This window comes from Abrus precatorius, unplaced genomic scaffold (genome assembly GCF_003935025.1).
Source record: "Abrus precatorius isolate BTA unplaced genomic scaffold, Abrus_2018 Scaffold3, whole genome shotgun sequence".
Taxonomy (NCBI): Eukaryota; Viridiplantae; Streptophyta; class Magnoliopsida; order Fabales; family Fabaceae; genus Abrus; species Abrus precatorius.
Window position 1 is genome coordinate 1,406,616 of NW_020874373.1, and position 26,922 is coordinate 1,433,537.

The following is a 26,922-nucleotide window of genomic DNA, read 5'->3' on the forward strand; positions in this document are numbered from 1 at the left end:
AACAGATATTTATTTTAAATTTACATGATAATAAAAAATTTATTTTGAAAAACTCGAATAAAGAATAACATTTCCTCAAAATGAAAAATTCAACCCTCTCATTTGGCTCCAAAAAAAGAACGCTATCAACATTAAATTCATCATGGCAAGTAGCCCCACCAAGGGAAAGTATTTTCATCCATAATAATCTCTCTAGTTGCTAAGAGTGTGATGAAAATAAAATAGTCTTGATTCATAGAAACAAATGCAGTTGTGAACATTCTCTGCAACATTAATAAGCTGCTCCATTTCAGCAGGTTCAATTTATCTACAATACTACGCAATATCTGTCACGAGTCTATCGCATATTTCCTTAGGAACTGCTTAAATGGTCATGACTAAAGAAAGTTGATAAAACACCGACATAGCCTAAAAAAAGGTACAACGAAACAACATATTAAGAAAATCATTTAACCAACACAGTAACGAGAATGCAATGATACCAATAACTGTGACACATCTACTTAATGGTGGTTCTTCCTCCATAACACTCCAATCTTCTTCAACATGTTTGTATTTTTCTTCTTTGGTGACTCATCATCTGTCTCTCCTAAATAAGGCGAATTCATCTTGCCACTAATAGAATTGAAGCTATTGTCAAGTGAGCCACTTCTCTCTACAAATTTTCCATTGTTTCCTGTGGAAAGTATAGAGGCAGCTGCTTCAGCTGCTTTTCTCCACTGATCTGACTGAACTTTCAATCTCCTTAATTCAGCCTCCAACTCAGAATTTGCAGCCTGAGCAGCATCTAATTGCTCCGTCACCCGGGCCACTCTTTTGTTACTTTTGTCGGCTTCTTCTGTGGCGTAGCCCAGTTTAGTCAAAGCCTCTTGCTCTGCGGCCCTTGCTGCTTCGGCTGAAGCAGCAGCCTCCTTGGTGATTTTATTCTTCTCCAACTCTTCCTTTATTTCCATCTTGAGCATACTGTTTTCTGCTGTTATATTTTGCATCTCTACCTCTCTATCGGATAACTTTGCCTTCAAGTCTGCAATGTCAGCATCCAATTTTTTGAGCTCTATCGTGAGTTCAGATTCCCTATTAGTAGATTGGTTTTCCTTAATCCCGGAATTGAGTTCCTTGTTCTCTTCTGACATGCTCACCAACTGTGCTTCCTTGTTCGTAAGGCTTGCTCTTAGCTCTTCAGTCTCGGCTTTAGCTTTCCTTAATTCCTCACATAATTCAACCTCTCTCTGGCCAGATTCGGATTTTGTATGTTCCAGTTGTTCAAAAGCGCTTCTAATTTGCAACGTGCTCTGGATATACTCTTCTTGGTATCTTACCTCAGCCATATCCAATGCAGACTTCAACTGTCCCACTTCAGTTTTTGCAGAGATAAGCTCAGCTTTGAGCTGGTTTACTTCCTCATTCTCTCCATTTTCCTGAGAAAATCCATTTTCATTGGTTGGATCTGATGTGCTTTTGTTTGTGCTGCTAAGCAAATCAGCCTGAAGTTGACTCACGAGTCCCTCCAATGATTTTGCTTTAGTTCTTGATTGCTCCAACTCTAAAGCTAAAGATTTGTAGGCTTCTGTGGCTTTTATGCTATCTGACCGAAGAGTTTCCACAGTTTGATTGGCTGCTTCCAATTGCATTTGCATTTTACCAACTACTTCCAAGGCCCTGGATTCAGATTCTTTGCAATCACTTACATCATTTTTTAGCTTTTCTACCATAGAGAGAGTTTTATCGAGCTCCATCTTCAATTCCTGAACCTCAGCATGAGCTGATACTGCATTGTTAGTCTGAGAAGCTCCAGACTCGCATAATCTTTCAAGTTGAATTTTCAATTTCTGTATTTCATTCATAGCAGATATCAAAGCAGCTGAATCCATTGTGTGCTGCTTCTGGACAGCCTCTAGTTCAGATTGCCACGCGCGATCTCGGTCTTGAGAAATTTTGCGGAGCTCTTGAAGCCGTGCTTCTTCAGAAGCAGAAAGGTCCAAAAGCTGTTGATGGGATTCCTCCAGCTCTTTTGACATGGTTAAAAGCTCCTTCTTTGCCTCTTCAGCCTCCTGCTGAGCTTTTCTCTTCCATGACTCAGATGAGTTAAGTTGATCCTTAGCATGCTTCAGATCTTCTTGAAGACGACTAATCTGAGATTCCAATTCCTGGACCTTACTGGGTCGCTTCTTCTAGAGCCAGATGATAAAGAGAGAAATTATAGTTTGAATAATAAAATATTAAAATTAAAAACTATCAACAATATAATACTTCAGATTTCATATATACAAACATTGAATAATGAAGAACTTAAATAACAAGAACCATAAGACAATTAGTATCTAACATCTAAGAGATTGCCACTAGCCATGGTAGCTCCCTCAGAAAATTCTAATCAAGGTAGGGTAAATCAGATCTAGACATGAGCTAACTTCAAATACCTCAGGTATTGGACTTTGTGGTGACCTGCGTTCAATGACCTTTGGGCTCCTATCTTTTGGAGCCTTTTTCGCAGGGTTTGGAGAAGAGGAGACCGAGTCAGAATCAGAGTTTGGAGTCTTCAACTGGCGAGCAGTTCGAGGAGTTGAAGGAGATTTCCTTTGTGGCACTTCCGAAGTACCAGTTCTGCATACAGTAAGCCATAAGTCAAATTAAGATGCACAAATCAATGTAAGCGGAGACTGTGGATCAAAAAGTATCATAAGATAGCACATTGCAGTGGTTGAGTGATGAGAAATAATCAATTGGATGAAGATATGCAACACTGTTCAAACACCTCCATTCAAACAGGTGTTGCCTTTTTGAGGATAACCAGCAACAAGTTCAGATTTAACTATTTTCTCCACATGAATACCATATGCTACAATAATAGCAAATATGTCATGAAGTTGGTTCTACCCAATCAAGATGAAAGAATAAAAGTCTTGAGGCCAAATGACTAAATGATTATGACCAAGTGAGAATTACTAAATGACAAGAATGATATATTTGCAGCACAAAAATAAAAACAGAGCTTTGTTAGATTTATTGTATACTGATACCTTAATGTAAAGGCATCCTGAAGCTATAAGTTCTTGATGTCATCCAAGCCAGACAATATTACATTTTGATTTAAATAAGTTACAGTGAAACTTAGGCATATTTAATCACGCAACGACGTAGAGTTATAGAAGATTGCCTCAAGCACAGTAAGATTTGGGAGAAGTTCATTTAAAGGAATTCTTTTTCCACCAAGCAACAGAGAACTATTGTTTTATTTTTTACAAACTACTCTTAACAAACATATGCAATTGATGGTTTCAGAGTTTACTAAACAACTACAATTAAATAAATGCATCCATAATTATATTTTCATGTTTCTTTTTGAAAACGAGTAATCCATAGTTTGTACATCCAAATCTAATTAAATAAAGAGGTCATTCATCCCTAGTTTAGACCCCAGAAATAATGATACAATGATAACACAACTCTGTCATAAGATGGCATAAAAAACGGAATGGAAAGCAGGAAATTTAGCAGATAATTACAATCTTACCTTGCTTTTGGTGTCTGCATATTTTAATCTCTCAAGTGATAGAAAGGAAAACAAAAAGACCTCGTCTTTAAAGTCCCTGACCCACTATTCCTGCAACAGGAAACTGAGTAAGAAATAAAGACGAAAAAGAATTTGATTTATAATATGACAAAATGAAATAGTTCCCAGGATATGACCACCACGGAACATCATTTAACAGAAAAAATCTAACAAACAAACAGCATATAATCCCTTCAAAGAAACTCCAAGTAAACTAACTCCACTACCACCTACCAAATCTAAAGTACAAATAATAAACAAATAGAACCTTGCACCAATATTCTTTAAAGAAAAACCATTAACAGAATAAACTACCTTTAGGCTTCAACTTTTCCAATTTCATTCCTCACTTCCACTAGAATTAAACTCCGTAATTAAAAATGATTAGGGCACAGACCACGCAGACAACCATAGTTTCAAAACTCTTTCACGTTTCACCAATTTCAGAAAGAAAATTTCTTTTCTTTTCTTTATTTTTGCTCCCCTTCTCCAACGTAACCTAGAAGCCTTGTTGCTGGTAGGGAATTTCCATATTCCTAGCAAAACTTTTCAAAAGCAGAAACAGAGTTTATGGGTCTTTTTTCTTTTGATTTGAGTGAAACTCCAGTTTGGAACATAGCAGAAAAGACACAAAGTTGACCGACAAAAACCCAGATCTACACAACATGCATTCTCAAACCAAACATCAAACAGCAACATAAACGCACAAATAGCATGAGCAGACCCAGCTCCTACCTACCTCAGTAAAAACAAACTACATGTTGTGTTTCACAGAAACAGAACCAATAATCTTTAAACATGAAACAACTAACAAAAACCAACAAAAACTAAGCCTTAGTAGATTGCCAATGCCCAAAGAATGGGGCCTTCAAATACCACGAGGTTGGCTTAAAAAAAACAGTTGTAAGTGACAGGTGTTGTTATTCAGAAAGTTAAATAAAGGATGATAAATAAAACAAACATAAACCAACCAGTAAAACAAAGTGTACTAAAAAGGGAGTGAAAAACTAAAATACCTAAGAAAAAAAAAAACAAATTTTGTTTACAAAAAACACTGCAAAGTGGAGAATGGGAAGAGAGAGAGAGAGAGAGGAAAAGAAGAAACAACGCGATTGTGAAGTAGCAACAGTTGATGAAACAGGGTATAGTACACTAAAGAGGGGATATGGGGAGTTCAGCTTACTCTCGCCGGAATGTTCAAAAGCCAATGTAAGAGTGTGAAGTTTGAAGAGAAGAAAACCCTAGCGTTGTTTTGGCTTTGGAAGGAGGTTGTTGGGTTGGGTTGAGTAGAGTTGAGTTGGGTTATGTGCTCATTTCCCGAGTTTGTGTGTTGTGTGTGTGTCATTGTATTTTCTGTGTCAGTGGTGATTGGCGAAAGCAGCAGCTAACACCAAAACTACGTTTCAAACCAAAACATCATTAATGACAACGCTCCTTCACCTCCACGCGCTTCTTTACGCTTCAGTTTTCATGGGACCTGTGCACCCCCATAGACACAAACAACGTTACTGCTACAAGAGTGACAACTTTGCATGTGTTTTAAAGCAATGTTTTCATTTACTATTTTTTTAACCTGTGTTTTAAAGCAACTTTGCAAGTGTTTTTATTATTTTTAATTTTTTAATCACATTTATTGAAATGTTGTGTGTCTTTAAGTGCATAATTAAAATAGTAAATTTTATTAATAAATAAAGGATATTAAAAATATAAAAAAATTAAGATAAGTATATTTAGTGTCCTAATTTTTAAAGAATTCCAACATATTTTTATTAAAATATAAAAATATTTGTTAATTATTTAATTAATATCTTTAAATTACTGTTTAATAAGATTTAATTTTAAATAAGTACAAAAAATTGCATCCTGTGTCTTACAAAATCAAAATAATAATATTTAATAACGTTGATTTATGTATATCTCGTATGAGTTTATTTAATTTAATAATAATAATAATAATAATATGATGTTAAAAAAAGTGTTCAATCCTCTCTCTTTTTTTCTGATTCTTATCTAATCTTTATCAATTTTGGTGAATATCCATAATAATAATAATATGTTAAACTAAATTTTTATGTAATAAATATAAATTTTTAATAAAAGTTTTTACTTTTAGTCACTTAACCTTAAACTTAAACCTTACTGGAATCTCTGTCTAAATTATTACGAATTTTTCCCTTTTCAAATAAAATTATCATATATTATTAAAGTTTATTTCACTTTTCTCTTTTTTATATTGCAAAACCAAGTTTTTTACAAGACTATAATCAAATTCTCATAAATTTATAAGATAATGGTGTATTTAAAGAATATATATATATATATATAATCTTAATTTTCAAGACTAACATTAAAAAATTACAAGTGAAAATATTAAGCAAAACAATTTTTATTACAATAAAAAAATATAAAAATGTTATTATTACTTTATTTTTAATAAAAATGCTATTATTAACAGTTGTTGGGAGTTACAAAAACATTTTTTTTAATATTTGATGAAGTGATTACGCAGTATATGTGTTATCACAGTCAACATAAACAAATTTAAAAATAATAATGGTTCATTAATTTAATGTCGGTTAAAAAAATATTATCTGAGGCCCAGTATATGGGGGATCATCAGGGAGGTCTAAAGCAAAGTGATAAACACAAGTTTAGAGACAAACTTAGAAACTTAGAAATGAAAAAATAAACCACAAAGATTTGACTGAAAGGCGATATTTATTTAAGAGTTGAAAAGAGAGAAAATGGATGAACAATAAAGAAACAACAATTATTGCAACATATAGCCAGAATAATATAAGAAGTAATAACATTACATTAATCAAAAAGAATTAATCTTAAAAGTGTAAGTTTAAAATTTTTTATATTATATCAAATTTATTTATATAATTTATATTTAATAATTAATAAAATAATAAATTATAATTCGTTAAATATAAATTAAATAAATAATTTAAATTAAGAGTAAATTTTTAAATTCGTTAAATATTTATTTTTTCTATTTAGAGTCTGAAAGTATTTATCTGCTTTAATTTGAAGAAGAATATATATAATAGATCCATACAAAAGGAATCAAAATTCCCTCGAAGATTTGCATTGACTGCATTCATAAGCGGGTCAATGCAAACAACTTTTGTTCATTGGATCATAAGATTAACAAATAGCATGGATCTTGCGATAAAGTCAAGTTTGAAGCACGTGCTGCATCCAGTATGGAAGGACGAGGAGGAACAACACACTCAAATTGTCACAAAATGTACTTTCTAAACCATGGCTTTGACTAATCAATCATGGCCTTCCAAAGGTTTGATCAATTCACAGGTCCTTACAAAACCTTCACATTGTCTATTATGTCCTTTACAAAAAAAATTCAATGAAATAAAAATGGTGATATTTATATAAGTATATACATAAATTAAAAATATTTCCTTAAAAATAAAATCATCTTTAATCTTTATATACTGATCTGATGGGTAGTCTGTTATGTGTCTTTCACAATAAAATGAAAGCGTAAAAAGGAAAGTTGATGCTTTCATTAGGTTAAATTCAAGCCTTTCGCCATTTGATTTGTTTACAACGGAATCAACATGGAAATTATTCATGTTGCTCATGATTTTGATGATTTTCACATTCAAGTGTCAGTTAGTGACTTAGATAGCCTATATATGTACATGCGATAGGGGTGTATCATCATTATCACAATCTTAATTTGTCTTCGGCAAATGTTCTCTAAAAGAGGCAATTTGGGTTGGAGTAATTCTTTATTGAGCACAAACCCAGAGAAGCTAATACTTAGACATAACTACTTCAAAAATTACAACTCAACATTTAAAAAAAAAGGCAAGATGAAAAATAAAGTGAACCCCTTGTTGATTCTATCTCCTCCTTAACCATTACATTAAAAAAAAAAACCTTCGTCCACCCTATATAGACTTGAAACAACTGGGGCTACTAAACCACTGGATTTAAACAAGTATATTTAAATTGCTTTTCTTCTATCTAGCTGACCTCATTGATTTTAATTCGATTTAATTTTCTATAACCATCATGCCAACTTAATTCGAATAAATTGGAATGGAATTATTCGGTAATCTTAAAAGATTTAGAAAACAACATTAAATTTATTTGAATTTTTTTTTAGAAAAAGGAAAGATCCGAAGGGCAGTCACATGCGATGCAGGCGGTCTCTGACACTGCGACCGACAACTCCACGTAAACAAACAATTCCTCACTCAACTCAGACACGCGCCGATCAAATCGTTCGCTGTCGTTTGTTTCATCACGGACTGTCCTTCCAACGTGGCCATATCTGGACCCTATGTTCTTCCCAAACCCCAATAAAACAAACCTTATCTGTCATATCGTATGTTACCGTATTCGTTCCAAAGACAACTCTATAAGCTAGTTACCGCTTTAGTCCATTCCCACTCCTTTTTTCCTTCCCCAAACAGGCTCCGGAAGAGGATTACTCGTTAGCTCCTAAAGGTCAAGCCCAAGTCTAAGTGCATGCTTGGATGATTGTCAGAAACTCTTAAACTAGGTTTATATATATATATATATATAACAATATAAATTTATTATTTTATTAATAGTTTAAGTTTATATATTAGGACATGATAATGGAGTTGCCAGGACAGTGCAACAAAGTAAAAAAACCAAAGAGTACGATTAAAATAAACACAGAGGCTCTCTGATTGGTACTAAGAAAACAAGTTCCAGAAACACCTTATGACAAAAAATGTGGCTAGGCAAACTTGTATACATAACACCAGAAAGGTACTTGCCTGACGACGATTTAAATAGCCCAACTTCGGAAGGTTCGTTATTTGATGAGCGCAATAAGCGATATATAGAATTATTATGTTTGCACTGTACTAATGTGAAAGGAAAACAAATTTTCTATCTCATGCTATTGGGAATACACTGGTTAAGACTTGACAAGTTAAAAAATTATTATGTTTCTAGATATAATAAATGATTTTTCGATCGTTGATATAATGAACGTTTTTTTTAAGTAAACATTCTTTTTTTTTTTACCATTTAGCTTATGTACCTGATATATAGAATAGAAAATTTGTAAATACAACATATGTAACTGTTTAAGCTGTTGCATTGTATGAATATGTATGCTGAATTTTGTACATGGCGATAGAGGGCGAAAAAAGGTTTGGTTGAGTAACATTTCACTTTAAGTTGGCATGTTTTCTTTCTTGAATTTATACCCAAGTTTGTTTAAAAATTTTGGTTAGGCTTGAATAAGTATATAAAAATTTACTTTATAACAAGGCTATTTAAATTGATTAAAGATTTTACTTTTAAATAGATTAACGAATCTAAATTTTTATATTTGATGATAATGATAATGACAATGATACTGTTGTATTAATCATATTTACTTCAATAAAGTAATTTAATAATTTTAAAAGGTTTATTTTCCAGTTATATAAAACCTGGCTTATCTTTTGGCTAAAAAAAACTTTTTTAAAAGCCTTAATATATTTGATAAATAAACTTAATATTAGTTAGGTCGAGAACATCTCCAATGACAACATTTTAAACTACTTTAATAAATAAGAAACGGCAAAACATTGAGTTGCGTGATTGAAGCAAGTTGAATTGACAATTGCATACAAGTAATGGTTATTAGCATTAGTTCCTTAACCAAAAGTGACAGTGGAGCCCGTTTGATCAAAACAGATAAAAAGTACGAGTTCATTTAACGGGTTGCATTGGAAAAAAAAAAAGGTATAAATTTTATAAAAAAATGATGTGTTATATTACAGATACCTAAGCCCTCGATAAACTAGTTGACATATTCATATCCTAATCGACAACTAGACAACGTATTTTTTATAAAACAATTTAAATTTATAATTTAGTTGCCAATAATAAGTTAACATGAAAATCGAGAGTATTAGAGAAATTCGGGTTAGTGCAAATACAAGTTGGGAGCTTCCATCATAGAGTCCTAATATGAGCTGAGGTCCCCACTTCAACCACCGACTGATAAGTATGTATCCCCAACCCGCACCCAAAAAGAAAGCCCCGTTAAGGTATCCCCACAAGGTTTACAAGGAACTATTGGTTTAAGGATCCTCTTTTATATGGGTTCAAAATATGAATATAGTTTATATATGACAATATATACTAATGCAAGTGTCTTTAATTTCAATTTTCAGAGCAAAACACAGTAGCATCAAAGAGCTGAGACAGTGAAATTAAATTTACATTTATATCACAATTGAGAATCAAGAATGAGGAACTTTGACCAGAATCATACTTGTCCTTGATTGAGGAAGCATAAAAAGGAATCGGACAGCTGGTTTATCTTTTTGTCAGTTGACCATCAAGAACCACATTTCTTCCCCTCAGAGCAAATGGTGAGAAAGTGAATAAAAATACAAATTGATAAATATAGTAAGTAAAACAATCTTCACCCAAAATCAGAAACCTCCAAGAAACGTTAGGATACACATAAAAATAGGATAAATAAATAAATGAAACACTCAACATAAAAATTTTGTTTTATTTCTTCAGTGATATTTTTCAATCCTACTTTAATCCTTTCCATCCTTTTACTCTGGTTATATGATCAACTGTCCACACCATTGTCCACAGTTTCTACCTTGGGCGGACCTGAATGACGCCTTGGTTTGACAGGTGAAGCCGGGAAAGAAAGACGCTTCTTTGCAGTTCCAAAGGATCCTTTCTCTGTTTTTCCATTTTCAGTGGCTAATGGACTTTGTGTCCTGGACTTAGCTTTTGCAGATTGAGTTGGCACCATATAACTTGGAACAGATGGAGAGCTAGCAAGGCTCTCGTCGTCTCTCACGGATGACCCGGCAATTGAGTGCCTCCGGAATCGGTCTGACTGTACACTCACCATGCTTTTGGAGTCATCATCCATAACCCAGCTGCCCCTTGGACTTGCCTTCTTCAGTTTCTTAGCAACTACTGCAGAAGCTGGTTTGGAAGGAGTGGACTGAAAACTTGGTGAGCCAGGATTTTGGCTGGCTGTTGGAGAATGCTTTTCAGAATTGAGCTGGAAACGAGCAAATGACTTGCTGATTTCTCCAACAGTAATGTTGCGGCTTGAACTTTTTACGGATGAATGATCATTTGGCTCTTTATCCATTAGGCCACGGCTCTCCCAAGGCCGAGCAGCCATCCATCGTTCTAACCAGCTCCAACCCCAGGTAGGATTGGTTGGATCCATGAACATTGGATTGATAGATCTTGATGAATTCTTCCAGTTTTGCTGCCACATAATGTTTCAAATATCAAAAACTGAAATTGTTCTGAAAATCTAGGGACTTACAATTGTGTATTTGTGAATGTAAACTATATCATAGTCAGACACGCTATTCATTCAAAATGTGTTAAGCACGTAATATACATTACTTAATTTCAGTAAATAAATACTGCCACCGACAAAATTGAGGAAGAGCTCATGTTACAACTTAACAAGGCATTAACATATCGTTGGATTATGCAAAAAGTCACAGTGGCAGTAAGAAAGGGGAGTGCCAAGGTTTAAGCAGAAGATATGGCTTTGAATATAGTGATAAGATAGAAAAGGATTCATGCATTTATGGGGACTAAGTTTCAGATGGAAAGAATAACAGCTTCCAGATATAAAGAACAAATAAAGTATGTAAAACAATATAGCATGAATTCTTGATTTCTCATTTTTTAGTGTTTATAATGTGATATTTTTCCAAAGATCTTCCAGTTCATATTAAATTTTTCATCCATTTCCTCACGTATGTAAATTCATGAGAAACTTAGAAAAACCTGATGAGTGAATGCATAAGCCAGTGCTCTTTCTCTTCTCATAGCAGCCTCATACTTGCTTAGTAACTTGGCTTCGATTTGTTCCTTTGATTGTAGGCTGTCATCCCATTCCTCTCCGATCTATTACGACAATGTGAAACAAGTTAAAACATTCCAAAAACATGTTAAAAGTCAAATAAACAAAGCTCAATGTCAAGAGAATTGCATTTCAAAATAAATTTAGGAAATGAGTTCCAGACCCGCATGCTCTCAAGCTCTTTTGCATGCTTCTGTAAGAGCTGTCTCTGCAGAGCCTGATTCTCCTCCAACATTCTGATCCTCCTGGAACGAATCTGAGATTGCAAGCGAGCTAATGTCTGCATAGAACGTAGGGTACTTGTGGCTTGGCGTTTTACAATGGGCCCTTCCATCAATAATTTCAACCTGACCAGCCCTCTTAAAGCCCGCAATGCTCTTCTTGCCTGAATGAATTCAAATGAAAGTTTGGTTTGGAAGGTAATTCAAATAACAAATTTTCTTTTCCAGCAATTATTATTTGATAATGACAGCTTCACAACTCTGCATATAAAGACTAAATTCAGTAAAGATATATAACTTTTGGCATGTACTCAAATTTAAACCGTTAAAATTTGATCTGCTGTTATAGTAAAACCTTTAATAAACAAAAAATTGCTACATTATTTTTATAACTAAAGTTTTTCGTTTATAGTAAAATATTAAAATTAAACTACTAACTCATTCCCTGTATTTGCATTTAACCCATTTATTATGAAAACAGACACAATCACCTTCGTATACAAAACGTCAAATTGGTGACTGAACTGTTGCTCATAAATATTTCCACGTCAAATGTCAACCCAACTTTTGATGAGCATTATAATGGTACTGAGAAAAGGTGAAGAATGCATTCATTTAGTATAGTTGATTTTAAAGGTTCCTAACCATGTGAATTAAAGGTGGAATTGCACTAAACGAAACAAATATGTTCTTTATAAGGCTCAATTAGAATATAATGGGATTTGATAACAAAACAACAAGTTAATGGCTCAGTTTTAACAAACCCTTTCTGCTTGATAACATTATAGAATTAGTTGTATCATCACTTTTGCAAAGGGAGTTTTTTGTAGGATTTTTTGAAAAAATAAAACAACTCTCACTCAATGCTGAGTTAAATGAAGTGTGAAATAGACTGAGAGTGGGAAAAAAAGGGTTAACAAAGTAATTTACATAGGTTTAAGTAAAAAATTGCGATACATACCAAGTATCCCCGAAAAGCTGTTTGAATCTTGATAGCTGCCACTTCATCCTTTGGTTTGCCGGTAAACCGAGCAATTGTGGAAGCTTGAACCCTAACAGGTGCTGTCTGAACAGAGGGGGCAGGAACAGGAGCAGGTTCCTCAACATCCATGGCAGCTGCAACTTCAACAACATGATCGTGATTGTGACCGTATTCATTTTCAATATCAGTTAATTTAATTTCTTCTGGTGGAGGAGGTGGAGGAAGAGGTGGTGCTCTATCAGTTTCTGAGTACGAGGGTGCAGTCTGCAACTTTTGCTTCCCAAACCATTTCTTCTTTGATTTACTTGATTTCTGCCAAAAGTAACCAGTTGATAAAACTATATCAAAAATCCCAGAAAATTGAGATAAGTTGAATATAAAATTTAGTCAAACCTGATCCTTCTTCTCCTTTGAATCAGGACTGAGAGCTTTCCTTACAGTAGAAAACCAATTTCCCTTCCTCCCCATTTTCTTGGCATTCCTTAATTTGATCCTTTACAGCAGGAAAAAAAAAGAAGGAAAATTTGAAGATCTGAAACCTCAATGACCAAAATAAAATTTTTAAACAGGAAATCCAATGGCATCTGATGGTATTATTAAATGTCATTATTGGGACTAGTAAATTTGACACTGAAAAGGAAAAAGGCTAAAAAATTGTGTTAGCCTCTTTGTACAATTATAATAATAATTATTACTTAAAGAAAGTGGAAAACAAGAAGAAGCTTCAGCAAAATAAATTCATCATGAACATAGCGGGAAAGAAATAGAAGTAAAACAGTTTATGGTAAAAAAGTCACTCAAATTCCTAATAATCCCTGGGTGTCTATTAATCCTGCATTAATTTTCTCCGGGTACCCCATAAATGAAAGTAAATCACATTCTCAGAAATCAAACAAGATGTTTCTTTCTAAAATCTAAACCTCGTTCTTCTTAAAAATATAGAATCAAACAATAAAACTAGTGATCTCCCCATCTACATTTACACAGCAAATTGAGACGCGAGAATGCAGATTCAAGTGGACCAGACATTTAGTCAAGTAGAAATTACATGGTTTTTTCACCATAGAAAGTAGAGAAGAGATTGGGAGAACATAACAGGGAAAAGAGAAAAGGGGAAGATGAAGTTAAAATTGATGGTGGAATAAAGATGTAGAATGAGAGTACCTGAACTGAAACGAAGTGACAGATCTAAAATATCTTGTTCTGACCCTTTATCTCTCTGAACAAAAAGATTGCAACTTGAATGTCACACTTGCACCAAACTGCACCTTTATTTGTATTTGTATTTCCCGTTTCCCTGTGAAGAGGGGAATCAGATCTTGCCAAATGCAAAGAGAAGAGAGTTTGAATTATAGGACCAGCTATGAGCAATCCTATCCTAGCTGGTTCTGCTAATATTATGCCCTTCCCACTTGGTTAGTCACTGTGGGCCCCACCTGTTTTATTTTACCTTGTTCTCTTCAAACATCAAAATCAAATTAACCATGTGCCTAATGGGTCATGTTAATGTGAGTTTTAAGGCTGATTTTAAGTATAATTAAGAAGGATAAGGTGTTTTTAGAAAGAAAATATTTTTAATAGTTTTCTATACTTGAAATTAAGTTTAAGAATTAATGTTAAAAAAAATGATTGGTTAATGTCTGAAACTTTTTTCTGAAGCTGGAAAGAAGCCTCTCCGGGCATATCTATCTTCATTTTCTGTCAAAACAAATCATAGTTGTACTGAATATTTAACCATCTACAGCGGTTACTTGGTTTCATCCGTGGTTAGTCAATTATTTTAATATTTAATTAATGTTAATAAAGACAGATCAACGTTTTTCATAATTGAAAGAGGGCATAGTATATATATATTTTTAGAGAATGGTCAGTTAAACAAATCGAATAACATTGTCCAAATTTTATGCTAATTTAATATTTTTTTAAAAACTTGAACTGATTTTATTAATATTTAATCATTTTTTTAAAGTTAATTATTGATAAATTTAAGTCCAATAAAAAATGTTGAGTTTAACACTTTTACATGACCATCAGAAATTCATCTTTTATTACTTTTTATTTAAAAAATTTAACCATTATACCTTTTTAATTATAAAAATATAAAATTATAATTTGTGAAAAATGTTTTTATATTTGACTCTCTTAAAAATTTTGAGTATCTCTATTAAAAAAATTACAAAATACTAAGAAAGGAGAAAGTCAATAAATAAATTATTCTCTTATATATGAAGAAAAATAGAGAGAAAGCATATTTATTTTAATTAAAAAATAAATATAATTATTTTAAATACTTATTATGTTCTATTAATATAATGATAAGTAAGCTGGTAAATGGATAAATTTGTTATTTTAACAAAATTTATTTCTTCCTGTGCTTCTTCTCTTTAACGACAGGGTTGAAAATATAATTTTGTGTTTCTTTCATCCACTTTTTTTTCATTTTATTTCAAATTAAATAAAAATTAATTTTTTATATAAAATATTTTATTTTATTAAATAAAAAATTCTAAACTTTATTTAAACTTAATAATATAAATAAATTCCAAATTTCTATAAACTTTATATTAAAAGTTTGTAAATAATTTACGAGCTTATGTATGTTGTATGATTTAGCTTAAAAAATTTAATACATTTTTATTTTATGTAAAAACTTATTATTACTTATTTTGATTTTAACAAGAACACTGTAAGCAGCAATTTATAAATTAAGTAATAAAAATTTAACAATAACATATATTTATTGAAACTTGAACTTAATATTACAAATTAAGATAGAATAATTTTTACCAGTAATTTGTATAAAATTATCTTTATTTAAGACTATAATAAAGAAAGAAAGAAAGAAAGAAATTTTGGGTACTTGCTTAAAAAAGCAGTCAAGTTATAACTAAAAAATAAAATAAAATCAAACTTCATTTTTTATTTTAATAAAAATGTAAAGTTTAAATGTTTATATTCCTTTTTGATAAACAAAATTTAAATTTCAGTGGTTAATTTAACCAATTTATACCTCTATAATTTCAAGTATACATTAAAAACGGTGCTCTTGCTTTTTCATGTTCCCACTCCCCAATTTCTTGCCCTTCCAATACAAAAAATATAGCTTTTTTACTAATTGTGATTAATTTTTTGTCGACATGATTAAACAAATTCATAAATTGTACACCAATAATGTATATATTTTTTGTCAACTTACACTAAAAATGTCTGTGCCCATTCTTTTCCTATTTCTTGAATAGGATAAAGTCTCAAAGATATTTATGCAGAGAAGCGGTTTTATTTGATTAAAGAAGTATTATGCTAATCGAGCTTAGCTAAAGTCAAGTTCATTTTAATTACGGTAAGAAGAAGGTTTTACACACAAATGCCGAAAATGCAATTTTATGATAACTAGGAGCGTGATAGCATTCATCACCACTTCAAACTATTTACCTTTCGTCGGTAATCTTTTTTCCTTTTTCTTGTCAATTTTATAGGTAAATGTATTAGGCATAATAAATCCAAGTTAATTATACAAATCCCGTTGTAATTTCAAAAGTGACGCATTTTAATAAAATAATATGAAACAAAAGAGATTAACAACTATCTAAAAGCAAACTAAATTAAAATATTTATAAATATTGGTAGGACTAGGAGCATCAATGAGACCAAATTCGGTGGCCTCACGTCTAACACTGGCTTTGAAGGCAATTGCATCTAACATTATTGCAATAAATCAATATTATTATTGGAGTAGGTCAGAAATTGGGACCCTTTTTTTATTTGCAAATTTGAATTAGATTGTCTTAGTGGCTTAGCAGCAGCAACCTTCATGTCGCCACTAAGTAGTTGTCATATTCGCTTAGAGCCAAATCAATAGAAATCCTTTGTTTCTCTCATATTCATCATATAAATTCCTAAGCAGATAATTGCTAAAATAATTGAAAAGCCAAATTTCAGAAAATTGCAGAAAAATTGACAAATAGACAGATCGATGATGTAATGGGAGAAAATGTGACGTGAACAGCCAAGTTTGTAGTGGAAACTATAGTTTTTCTTTTTTCTTTTTTTTAACCTTGTTGAGAAGAAAAAAAATTAGAAAAATAAAATCAAAACTCGAATTAAAAAAAAAGAAAAAATAATTTTCAAAAAATTTTAAACTAACAAGAATATACATCATTATTTATGTTTTTATTCTTTTCATTTAAACAAACTATATATATTAATTAATCATTTTGTCCTAAAAATTTAGTTTGAACGGTTGATGGTAATTATATTTAAATTTAATATCTGTTTGTAAAGATAACATATAATAATTACAATCTTTTGCTTATTAGGTAGGTTTAAGTGCATCTTAAACAATTTTATATACATTTTTTAAGAATATGGATGGCAGTTTAATTATTATTAAAATACGCATATTATCTCATATCTGCACACGATGTATATTTATTGAATAATTATATTAATTCATAACAAAGTATACATTTTTGTCTTTAAAACATTAGTGTCCAAGTATATGAGTATTATTGTTCATTCTTCGCTTGTATATAATTAATATTTTGTTTGTACTGAACTTATTTATATTTTATTAATTTTTTATTCATCTCTCTCGTTTATTGTTTCTTCATATATAGTAAAATTTAAAATAATTAACATTATTTTAAAATTTTAAATAAAAACTTATTTTAAACATACTCACAGCGCAATTTTTGTTTACATTGTTATTTAAGAATAAATTATCATAATAATAATAATCTTTTTTATAATAATTAATAAACAAACTTGTTAACAAGGCTGAAAGTGTAAAAATAATTATCTCCGTAATATACTAAAATTAAACTATTAAAATAATAAATAAAAATATATAGACATTAACACTGCTAATTGATCTCCTTTGTAGCAATGTCATTAGTGTAACAAATAATTTATTGATCCATATAAACAAATAAATCTAACCTTACTCTGAAATTTACTATACCACGCTAAAAGAAACGTAGATAGTCAATTTTAGTGTGATTATTTAACAACATAAAATTTAAATTGTAATTTGCGCAATTATAGATTCGTATGTTGCTTTTTAAAAAGTGCTTTGATTAAAACGAGGTTTAGTTTGTTGATGAATTCAAATGAAACTGATATATGAAGGCATGAAAGCTTTGAATGAATTAATATAAATGAAGTGTTACAAATAAGTAAAATAAAAAGGTGAAAGTGAAAAAATCAATAAAAATTAAACTTGTTTGATTGATATTAGTCTTATTGTCTATTACATTATTAACCTCACTATTGGGCCATCACGCATCATGTCGAGTCTCTTAGAACGTGACTTAAGCCGAAAATGCTTTTCTTTTGCGCTGTCTCTTAACCAATCTCGTAATTGATTATTGTGTTCATAGAACTTCATATACTTCCATGACATTATGGGGACGTTACTTTATCAAAATACTATCTAATTTAAGCGTCTTTTTTTCTTTTTCAAAAACACTTTCTTTGCTAAACTAGAGGTAACACACGGAATGAGGTAACACACCAGAAATAATAATAAATAATGATAATAATAAATTTTACGCTCCTCAAGCTAAACACGTGAATCGCATTTAAAGGTCTAAATGTAGTCACGTGAACGACCACAAGAAAGCTACGCTCGTATTTCAATTCTTGTTCGTTTTATTTATACTTTTTTATTCGGCAACTTAATTTATTTATTTCTATTTATGCGTATAATACATGACCATCCCAATACATGCCCAGCATCTACTATTCCTTGCCACACTGAATCATTCCCCCTCAACGGTAATGATAGTCGTCGACAAGGCTGATTAATCGTTCATCAGCTAAGCATGACAATAAAATAAAATCTATTTAAATTATATTTACACTGTAAAGCTATTAATATTATCATTTAATTATAAATTATTACATCATTAAAAATTATACTTGTTCTGTATTAAAATTAAACTTGAATAAATATAGGCAAATATTTTTTAAATTCATATCTATTCATATTTTTGTTTTGATAATATTCGTTACATTTATTTATAAATAGTTGGCATAAATTGTATACAGAAATTGGAACATATATCGATATTACTCATATATCAAATATGTTTATTGAAAGTTTTTGGATAGGATCAGATACAAGAATATATAAAATTCTTTAAATAGAATCATGTGTGAATATTTGTTGTATTGTTCGGTTAAGATACAAATATCTAAAATTGTGAGTGCTTTATGGGAACGAAAGCTTCTAAATGATCTCGCACCACTTATTTGTGTATATGTTTTATTGGGCATGCAGAGAATTGTATTATCATTACTACAGAGGTTTAATTTGAGTTAAGATAGTCAAAATTTTGTTCAGCTCAAGTTATTTACATTTCTAACAAAAATATAGAAACAAAAACTCAAGCTCATCACAGAATTATCTATGGAGGATTATAGGGACACTTCTTTTTACATACAAAAAACACAGAGTCTTTCTTTATACAGAAGCTTGAGTTTGACCATGGTCTCCAAGGAGTTGCATGTTCATGCGATTGGCTTCACTAGGCTTATTACTTTTTTCGGTACAAATTCTCTGCGCTGCTTATCTATGCTGATTATAATAAGAAGCTTTACATATTTTCCTTTGAGAGTTTTGCTTCTACCATTCTCCACCAGATAAATGGTTTATATAACTAATAACACTTATATTTTTACATTCACACCATAAATGACATTTTTATTTTGTTTATCTTCTTATCTCTATATTTATTCCATCCAAACTACACCCAAATATGGGTATGAAAGTGTTATTATTCTATCTAATAATGGTAATTTTGTACAAATATTTGTATATTATAAGCTAAGCTTTCCAGGCTTCATCATACTTTCAATTATCTATTAGAGTCTAAAAGACACGAGGCCTAATCCGACCTTGATCGAGTTGTTTCATGAACAAATCACTAAGCATATACACAATAAATTGGTTGACCAAAAAAAAAAAAAAGAAGACATACGATAAATTGATCCCCCCACCCGAAAAAAAATTATCACAGAGTCGAGAACCTTATTGGAAAAAGATCATATATGCTTTAAATGTTTTTGCTTCTTAGCAGAAGACCCTCTCAATTCCATAAGCTAACAAAAATTTTGAACATAACAAGAATCGATGGAACTATAAACAATTAAACATACGGAGAATTTTGCAAAAAGAAAAAAAAATGAAAAAATTCTATCAGTAGTAGGAAAGCAATTCCTGTACTGCCAATTTCGATATTGTTTCAACATTCGTTATTTTTCATCTTTCTTTCCCCTTTATCTTCGGCTAACATGTAGATACTAGTAATTAGTGATTTGAGTGGGTTCGGGCACGAAAATTGAAACGCCAGAGCATGATTTTGGAGCAGTCCTCTGGTGGAATTCCCTTTAACTTAGCCTCATCTTCTAGAACTACTTGCTTCACGAACTTGATTGAATTCTATAAAACCACAAAAAGATAAGAACAATAATAAGGACAAAAATAAAAGGCAACAAAACTCCTTGTTAGAGATTATTTGTAGGTGATAATGATGTATGTATCTTGTAAGTTGTATTTCAAACGTATTACGTTTTCTAATTGTGACAATATTGAAATTTGAAAGTGGGTTCTATCTTGGAGTAAAAGGAAGCATCATGCATTATCAGTGATATTATTGCCGGAGTAGAAAATATTACATTGTTAGCATACTGATTAGTTCAACTAGTCAATCGAGGTGTCATTATATTACCTAATATCTTAATGTTTTTTTCCTTTGATTTTTTCCTTTCTAAAGTAGTTGGAGGTTGGCCAAACGTTAACTAAACGTAAGCAAAGTTCAAGCAGCAAAGATATGATCATGTTCAAAGAGACCCATCTAATTTTATATAGATAGGCTTTACGGTAAGGATGCCAGTAGTGCATGATTTTTATGGATGCAAATGATTAGATATTGATTCTTATTATTATTGACATACTAATTAAAGAAAGAAAAATAATAAAGTATTTATCATGCATAAAATTCATTTAAAAACTTAAGGTAAATTCTTAATTTTAATTATAAGACCCTTTTAACAACTTGACAAAAATTTAAAATATAGTTAATTTCACTGATGACATTAAATTTATCTCTACTATAGATATTTTTATAAAATAATAATGAATGCAAGAAATAATTATAAGAAAAAACTCTATAAAAAAATTATATTTAGGTAATAATATTTACCTGGGAAGTGTCTTGAACGGAGGAAGTGCGACCCCATCTCTCGGGGTCCCAGAGGATGGAGCTATTGAATGCAAAACTTGAAATATGAATGGGAGGAGTGATTGTATCAGTCTCATTGTTCATATTCCTTAGATGCCAACCAATGACTTGTGAGGAATCGCATACAGGTCCTTCGATTTTCACTTTCTTCCTATGTGCAACTAACAATGCGGTTGGCCATGTTCCAAAGACCCTGCTCGGTTGACAAATTAATGCATAATTTAGAAGGATATGTTAGTTAGAAAATAAGCTTGGAGGTGTGAAGTAAAATGCATGATTGTTATTGTCACTCTTGTTCGGTATACCAAAAGATTTTCCACTTTTCTTTCCACCATGGATTAGAAAAATTGTTTATGTTTAATACTTCCACCCACTAGTTAGAAGTACAAATGTAGAATATAATAAGCACCAGACACTAGAACATTTTTTCCCCACTAAAAATTGGCCCAAAAGATATAATATATGTAAACAACATAAAAATAGAAATAAAATAACTATAGTAGTACAAGGAGGTTGAAAAATCATACTCAATATCTCTAAGCTGATGGAAGAATTGGAGATCATAAACATTGGAAAGGCCAGCAAAATGTACAATGCCGTTGAGTCTGTGGTGTTCAATGTGCTTAAGCGCAAGATTTCTCTGATGATTCAATTCACCTTCTAAGTCTGTGAAGTTCTCCTTGAAAACCACATGCCTATACATGATGCCAGTCTTCCTTAGTATTTCTGGAAGTTCTGTGGAATCTGTTTTAGCTTCCACAACAATCCACAACAATGGCTGAGGAACCAGCTTTATAGTATTTGCCAACCTTCTCAAAAACACCGTTTGGTAGGGAAGTTTGGTGCTTGTTGGAGTCACAATGATTATGAGTCTTCTAGGCTTCAGCAGGGGCTGTGCTTTTACATGCAACTTCGGTGTTGTTGTTTTCTTTCCAAGGACTTTAGGCCTCATGGGCATGGTAACTGGCGTTGGAGCTATCCAACTTGTATTGACATTTGTTGTGTGGTGTGACATTTCACTAGGTTGTGGTGCAAATTCTGTCCTATTTGAGGCAGCAACTTTGGTGGGAAAGAGAGAAGATTTACCTGTTGGAGCTAAGCCTGTAAAGAACCCCATCACAAAACACAATGAAAAATGGAGCATGGCCTTTTTCCATAAATGAACCTTCTTCTTTGATCTATCTAGTGAACCCATCTTCTCAAAAAGTAACCACCTGAAGCACAACCTTCAGGGTGGAATGCAATGACCACTTGTGGGCACAAAATCAAGAGGAGGGGCCTTGGACTATAATATAAACTTTGAGGCTTTAAGGGCACCACATAAACGTTGGAGCCATTGTGGTGATGATTGGTACTGCCAAACTGAATGCTTAGCTTTTGTTTGGAGGTATTTCATAGGTAAGGGATTGCTTCACTTGGCTGTCACTTGAAGTAAAAGTAATATAACAAAAATAAAAACAAAAAGTAGCTAGTGTGAGACCATGGGTTGTTTTCTACACCAAATAGCAGTTGAGATGGCACCCATCCATCGATAAAGAATGTGTTGTACCTAGCCATTTAACTAATACTAGTGATCATGCTGATGGTGTTAGGGGTTTGATTTTTAATTTGGTTTTGACCAGTCCAATAAAAGGAATCTGAATACAAAATTAATTTAACAATGACTTTGGAATCTCTTGTCAGAATAATTATGATTTTGGAGAAAATTATTAGGATTATTAAAGTAATTATTATGAGCATAACGACTCTCTTGGCAGTTGCTTATAGAATTATGGTACGAAGGCAGGTGAGAAGTAACCTTTACGGTGAATGGGTTTGAATCTTTCGGAGTTGTGGGCTTTGCCACCCAACGTCCATAACTATGATCTATCGCATCCCGCACCTTGAGGACCATCTTTCAGTAAGGCCCATTATCTGACAAAAAATTCAGGCCCATTAAAAATATAATTTTGTCTTAACAAAAATGAGAAAGGACGTGACCAAAAAGGAGGACAAAGGAAGAGTAGTGGAGAAGCAAATACGAGCATCTTATATCACAACAAATAAAAATTTAATACCCATATTAAAACAATAATAAAAAATAATTATATTACTTCAGCTTCTAACTTAAGTTATAAAATTAATATTAGAGGTTTAAAATTAATTGTCAATTATGCCAAGAGTTAAGAGAAGAAAAAAATTATATCCAAATTAATTTATCCATACCTGAGATTCATTTTTCAAAAATTTTATTATTTTTATCACTATATGTTAATGTGATATACAATTTTTTAATACACACAAAAGCTTAAATAAAAAAAAATTCTGATTTCTCAGAGTACTATTGAAGTTATTTTATTGCAAGCATTGTCTATTTCTACTTTCTAACGTTTGAGTGCACTCTGAAGAGTTGCTCAGTGCAGAGAGAGCAGAGGTTTTCTTTTGAGGTGCGTTATTTTCAGTTATCTTTTTTGGCGGTACCCATTTTTAATTCGAAAACATTCTCGGAGGATTTTCGCTGTCTTAATATGTTTATTTGTTAAACTATTTTTCACATGTGCGTGTACACAGTTTTTCCAACTACTTGTGCTCGAATTTTAGAATGCAATTCTTTTGCATACTTGCTGTTCGATAAATGCCCACCAAGAGCTGCTGGGAAGAGATTTTAGAAGAGTCGGTGACATGGCTCATATTTATCTTTCATGCATTTTACATTTGAGAAGTATCTAAAAGAGTTATCTTAGTTGCATACTTTTAACGAGATATAACAGCTAATTGTCCATTTTAGATTGATGGGTTTCTAATTTTTAAGTAACAATGCTTTTAGTAGAAGAATCTCATGCTTATGTTTGGTTTATGCAGAGAGAATCTCTTCACTTGGTTTTGGTGACGGATCGGATGAAATTCCATATCAATTTGTCTGTCTAATCAAACAATATTGGTAACATCTTTGACTATCAGCATGGCTCAACTCATAGATGATGTTATTGGATTCGTGGATGCCCTTTAGCATTTTTTTTATATTACTATTGTCATAAATGAATTTCTTTTAGGGAACATCAGACTCCAGCGGCTGCTATCAAGATGGAGGCTTTTGCCAAGGCTACTTCATACTCATGCAGTCATTTAATTCATATTTAATACCTGGCTTTACAGAAGTACACCCAATGTGTTCATCCAATTGTGATTTTTTTGTTTCATTAACCAGAAACACTCATTTGTGACCACTTTACTGTCCTGGCACCATCTCACCCAATTAGGTTCTCGACTACTATAGGATTTTTTTTTTTAAATACTTTTTATGATTTTTAAATATCCCTTGTCCATGATCATTCAAAGTCAAATTCGATGTATACATAATTATGTTAGACCTAGTGTCCTGCCATCAATTTTCAACAATCTAAGTACAGGGTTATCAACCGACGGTTACATCAACTTAATGTGTAAGCAACAACAATACAAAGAAGCACTTAATGCATTTGATTTCCATCTGAAGAATTCGAGTATCCAGCTAGAACCAAGCACCTATCTGAATTTAATCTTGGCCTGCACCAACTTTAGATCTCTTAAATATGGCAAGAAAATCCATGATCACATTTTAAAATCCAACTGTCAACATGACCTTGTTCTGCAAAATCATATTCTTAATATGTATGGAAAATGTGGTTCTTTGAAGTATGCTAGAGAAGTTTTTGATGCAATGCAGCTGCAAAATGTGGTCTCTTGGACTATAATGATTTCTGGATACTCACAGAATGGTCAAGAGAATGATGCCATCATCATGTACATTCAAATGCTTCGATCAGGTCATTTCCCAGACCAGTTAACCTTTGGAAGCATAATTAAGGCTTGCTGCATTGCAGGGGATGTATATTTGGGCTGGCAACTGCATGCCCATGTTGTTAAATCAGGGTATGATCATCACTTGGTTGCACAAAATGCTCTTATTTCAATGTATACAAAGTTTGAACAAATTGCACGTGCCTCAGATGTGTTTACTATGATTTCTACGAAGGATTTAATATCTTGGGCTTCCATGATTACAGGGTTTACCAAACTTGGTTATGGGATGGAAGCTTTGTATCTTTTCAGAGATATGCTCAGGCATGGTGTTTATCATCCAAATGAGTTTATATTTGGCAGTGTATTCAGTGCTTGCAGCAGGCTTCTGGAACCTGAATTTGGGAGGCAAATACATGGAGTGTGTGTTAAGTTTGGTTTAGGGGGAAACATTTTTGCTGGATGTTCCCTCTGTGACATGTATGCAAAATCTGGTTTCTTACCTTCAGCAAAAAAGGCTTTTTATCAGATTGAAAGCCCTGATTTAGTGTCATGGAATGCAATTATTGCAGCATTTTCTGACAGTGGTGATGTAAACGAAGCCGTATCTTTTTTCTGTGACATGATACATGCAGGTTTGACGCCGGACAGCATTACTTTTCTCTCATTACTTTGTGCTTGCGGGAGCCCCATTACACTCAACCAAGGCACGCAAATACATTCTTACATTATCAAAATAGGGATGGATAGGGAAGCAACCGTATGTAACTCTTTGCTAACCATGTACACAAAGTGTTCAAATCTATATGATGCATTCAATATTTTCAAAGATATAAGCGAAAATGCCAATTTAGTTTCTTGGAATGCAATTCTTTCAGCATGCTTGCAGCACAAACAAGCAGAAGAGGCTTTCAGATTATTCAAGTTAATGCTTTTCTCTGAAAATAAGCCTGACAACATCACCATAACTACCATATTAGGAACTTGTGCAGAATTGGCATCTCTAGAAGTTGGGAATCAAGTTCATTGCTTTAGTGTTAAAAGTGGGCTTGTGGTTGATGTTTCTGTCAGCAATAGATTGATTGATATGTATGCAAAGTGTGGATCACTTAAACAAGCTCGAGATGTTTTTGATTCAACCCAAAACCCAGATATTGTCTCATGGAGTAGTTTAATTGTTGGTTATGCTCAGTTTGGACTTGGACATGAAGCTCTTAATCTCTTTAAAATGATGAGGAATCTTGGTATTCAGCCTAACGAAGTGACATATCTGGGGGTACTTAGTGCATGCAGTCACATTGGATTGGTGGAGGAAGGCTGGCACTTATATAAAACCATGGAAGTGGAACTAGGGATTCCACCTACGAGAGAGCACATATCTTGTATGGTTGATTTGCTTGCTCGTGCAGGATGCTTGAATGAAGCAGAGAATTTTATTACGGAAACGGGATTTGACCCTGACATTACTACATGGAAAACTCTACTTGCTTCTTGCAAAATTCATGGTAATGTTGACATTGCAGAGCGGGCTGCAGAAAATATACTAAAACAGGATCCTTGCAATTCTGCTGCTCTAGTGCTACTTTCTAATATTTATGCTGCTGCTGGCAACTGGAAAGAAGTTGCCAAACTAAGGAACTTGATGAAACAAATTGGGGTACAAAAGGTTCCTGGTCAAAGTTGGATAGAAGTTAAGGAGAAGATCCATGTGTTCTTCTCAGAAGATAGTTCACATCCACAAAGGGACAAAATCTACACAATGCTTGAAGATTTATGGTTGCAAATGCTGGATGATGGTTATGATCCTTGTCAGAGGTTTGACACTAGCATTTTGTAGGAGTCATCGATGGTGATGATCCTTCCCAAATCTATATTGATTTTGATCTACGTCTAGATAGTTTAGTTGCAGCACAAGAAAATTTTGTGATGACTGATCCCAAGGGACAGTGACACTGTTAATACTAAAATGTAAAATCTTATCATTATTCCCGTTTTGTGTTTTAGTAAGTGGTGGTGTGTTGTGTGTGATTTATTGGCATGTAGGTTTCACTCAACCATGTAGTCTATATTTTTCCACAGTTTACTACTTTAGCTGACCTGAACTGCCGAGTGTTTTTCCGTTATCTGATGCTAATGACTTCCATATTTTTGCCGCAATTGATGGATAAGGATTTGGCATCAATTATAGTGATTATTTGTTTGTTAGTAAGACTGTTGAATATGTCGTAGGAACTTTTTAACACCCATCATTTCATTAGAGATTCATTTGTAAACTAATAAACTACCCTAGTTTA

General features: G+C 32.4%; 4 protein-coding genes across 4 annotated transcripts; 1 reads left to right on the forward strand and 3 right to left on the reverse strand.

Annotated features, from left to right (window-relative positions):
- Positions 1-471: 471 nt before the first annotated feature.
- LOC113861999 (interactor of constitutive active ROPs 2, chloroplastic) lies at positions 472-4,338 on the reverse strand. The gene is made up of 4 exons (XM_027495143.1): positions 4,293-4,338; positions 3,515-3,604; positions 2,421-2,604; positions 472-2,171 (listed from the first exon to the last, which is right to left on the reverse strand). Exons 2-4 carry the CDS (start codon positions 3,532-3,534, stop codon positions 504-506), a joined length of 1,872 nt encoding a protein of 623 aa, XP_027350944.1. The 5' UTR covers positions 3,535-3,604; positions 4,293-4,338; the 3' UTR covers positions 472-503.
- A 5,323-nt stretch (positions 4,339-9,661) lies between these two features.
- Positions 9,662-13,998, reverse strand: LOC113861847 (protein IQ-DOMAIN 1-like). The gene is made up of 6 exons (XM_027494915.1): positions 13,791-13,998; positions 13,020-13,119; positions 12,606-12,938; positions 11,587-11,808; positions 11,348-11,467; positions 9,662-10,811 (listed from the first exon to the last, which is right to left on the reverse strand). Exons 2-6 carry the CDS (start codon positions 13,092-13,094, stop codon positions 10,146-10,148), a joined length of 1,416 nt encoding a protein of 471 aa, XP_027350716.1. The 5' UTR covers positions 13,095-13,119; positions 13,791-13,998; the 3' UTR covers positions 9,662-10,145.
- A 5,884-nt stretch (positions 13,999-19,882) lies between these two features.
- LOC113861996 (probable beta-1,4-xylosyltransferase IRX9) lies at positions 19,883-22,129 on the reverse strand. Its single transcript, XM_027495141.1, has 3 exons — positions 21,397-22,129; positions 20,831-21,062; positions 19,883-20,067 (listed from the first exon to the last, which is right to left on the reverse strand). The coding sequence occupies exons 1-3, from the start codon at positions 22,062-22,064 to the stop codon at positions 19,936-19,938; spliced, it is 1,032 nt and encodes a 343-aa protein (XP_027350942.1). The 5' UTR covers positions 22,065-22,129; the 3' UTR covers positions 19,883-19,935.
- A 1,059-nt stretch (positions 22,130-23,188) lies between these two features.
- On the forward strand, positions 23,189-26,830 carry LOC113861995 (pentatricopeptide repeat-containing protein At3g53360, mitochondrial). Its single transcript, XM_027495140.1, has 2 exons — positions 23,189-23,295; positions 23,711-26,830. Exon 2 carries the CDS (start codon positions 24,150-24,152, stop codon positions 26,463-26,465), a length of 2,316 nt encoding a protein of 771 aa, XP_027350941.1. The 5' UTR covers positions 23,189-23,295; positions 23,711-24,149; the 3' UTR covers positions 26,466-26,830.
- Positions 26,831-26,922: the final 92 nt, after the last annotated feature.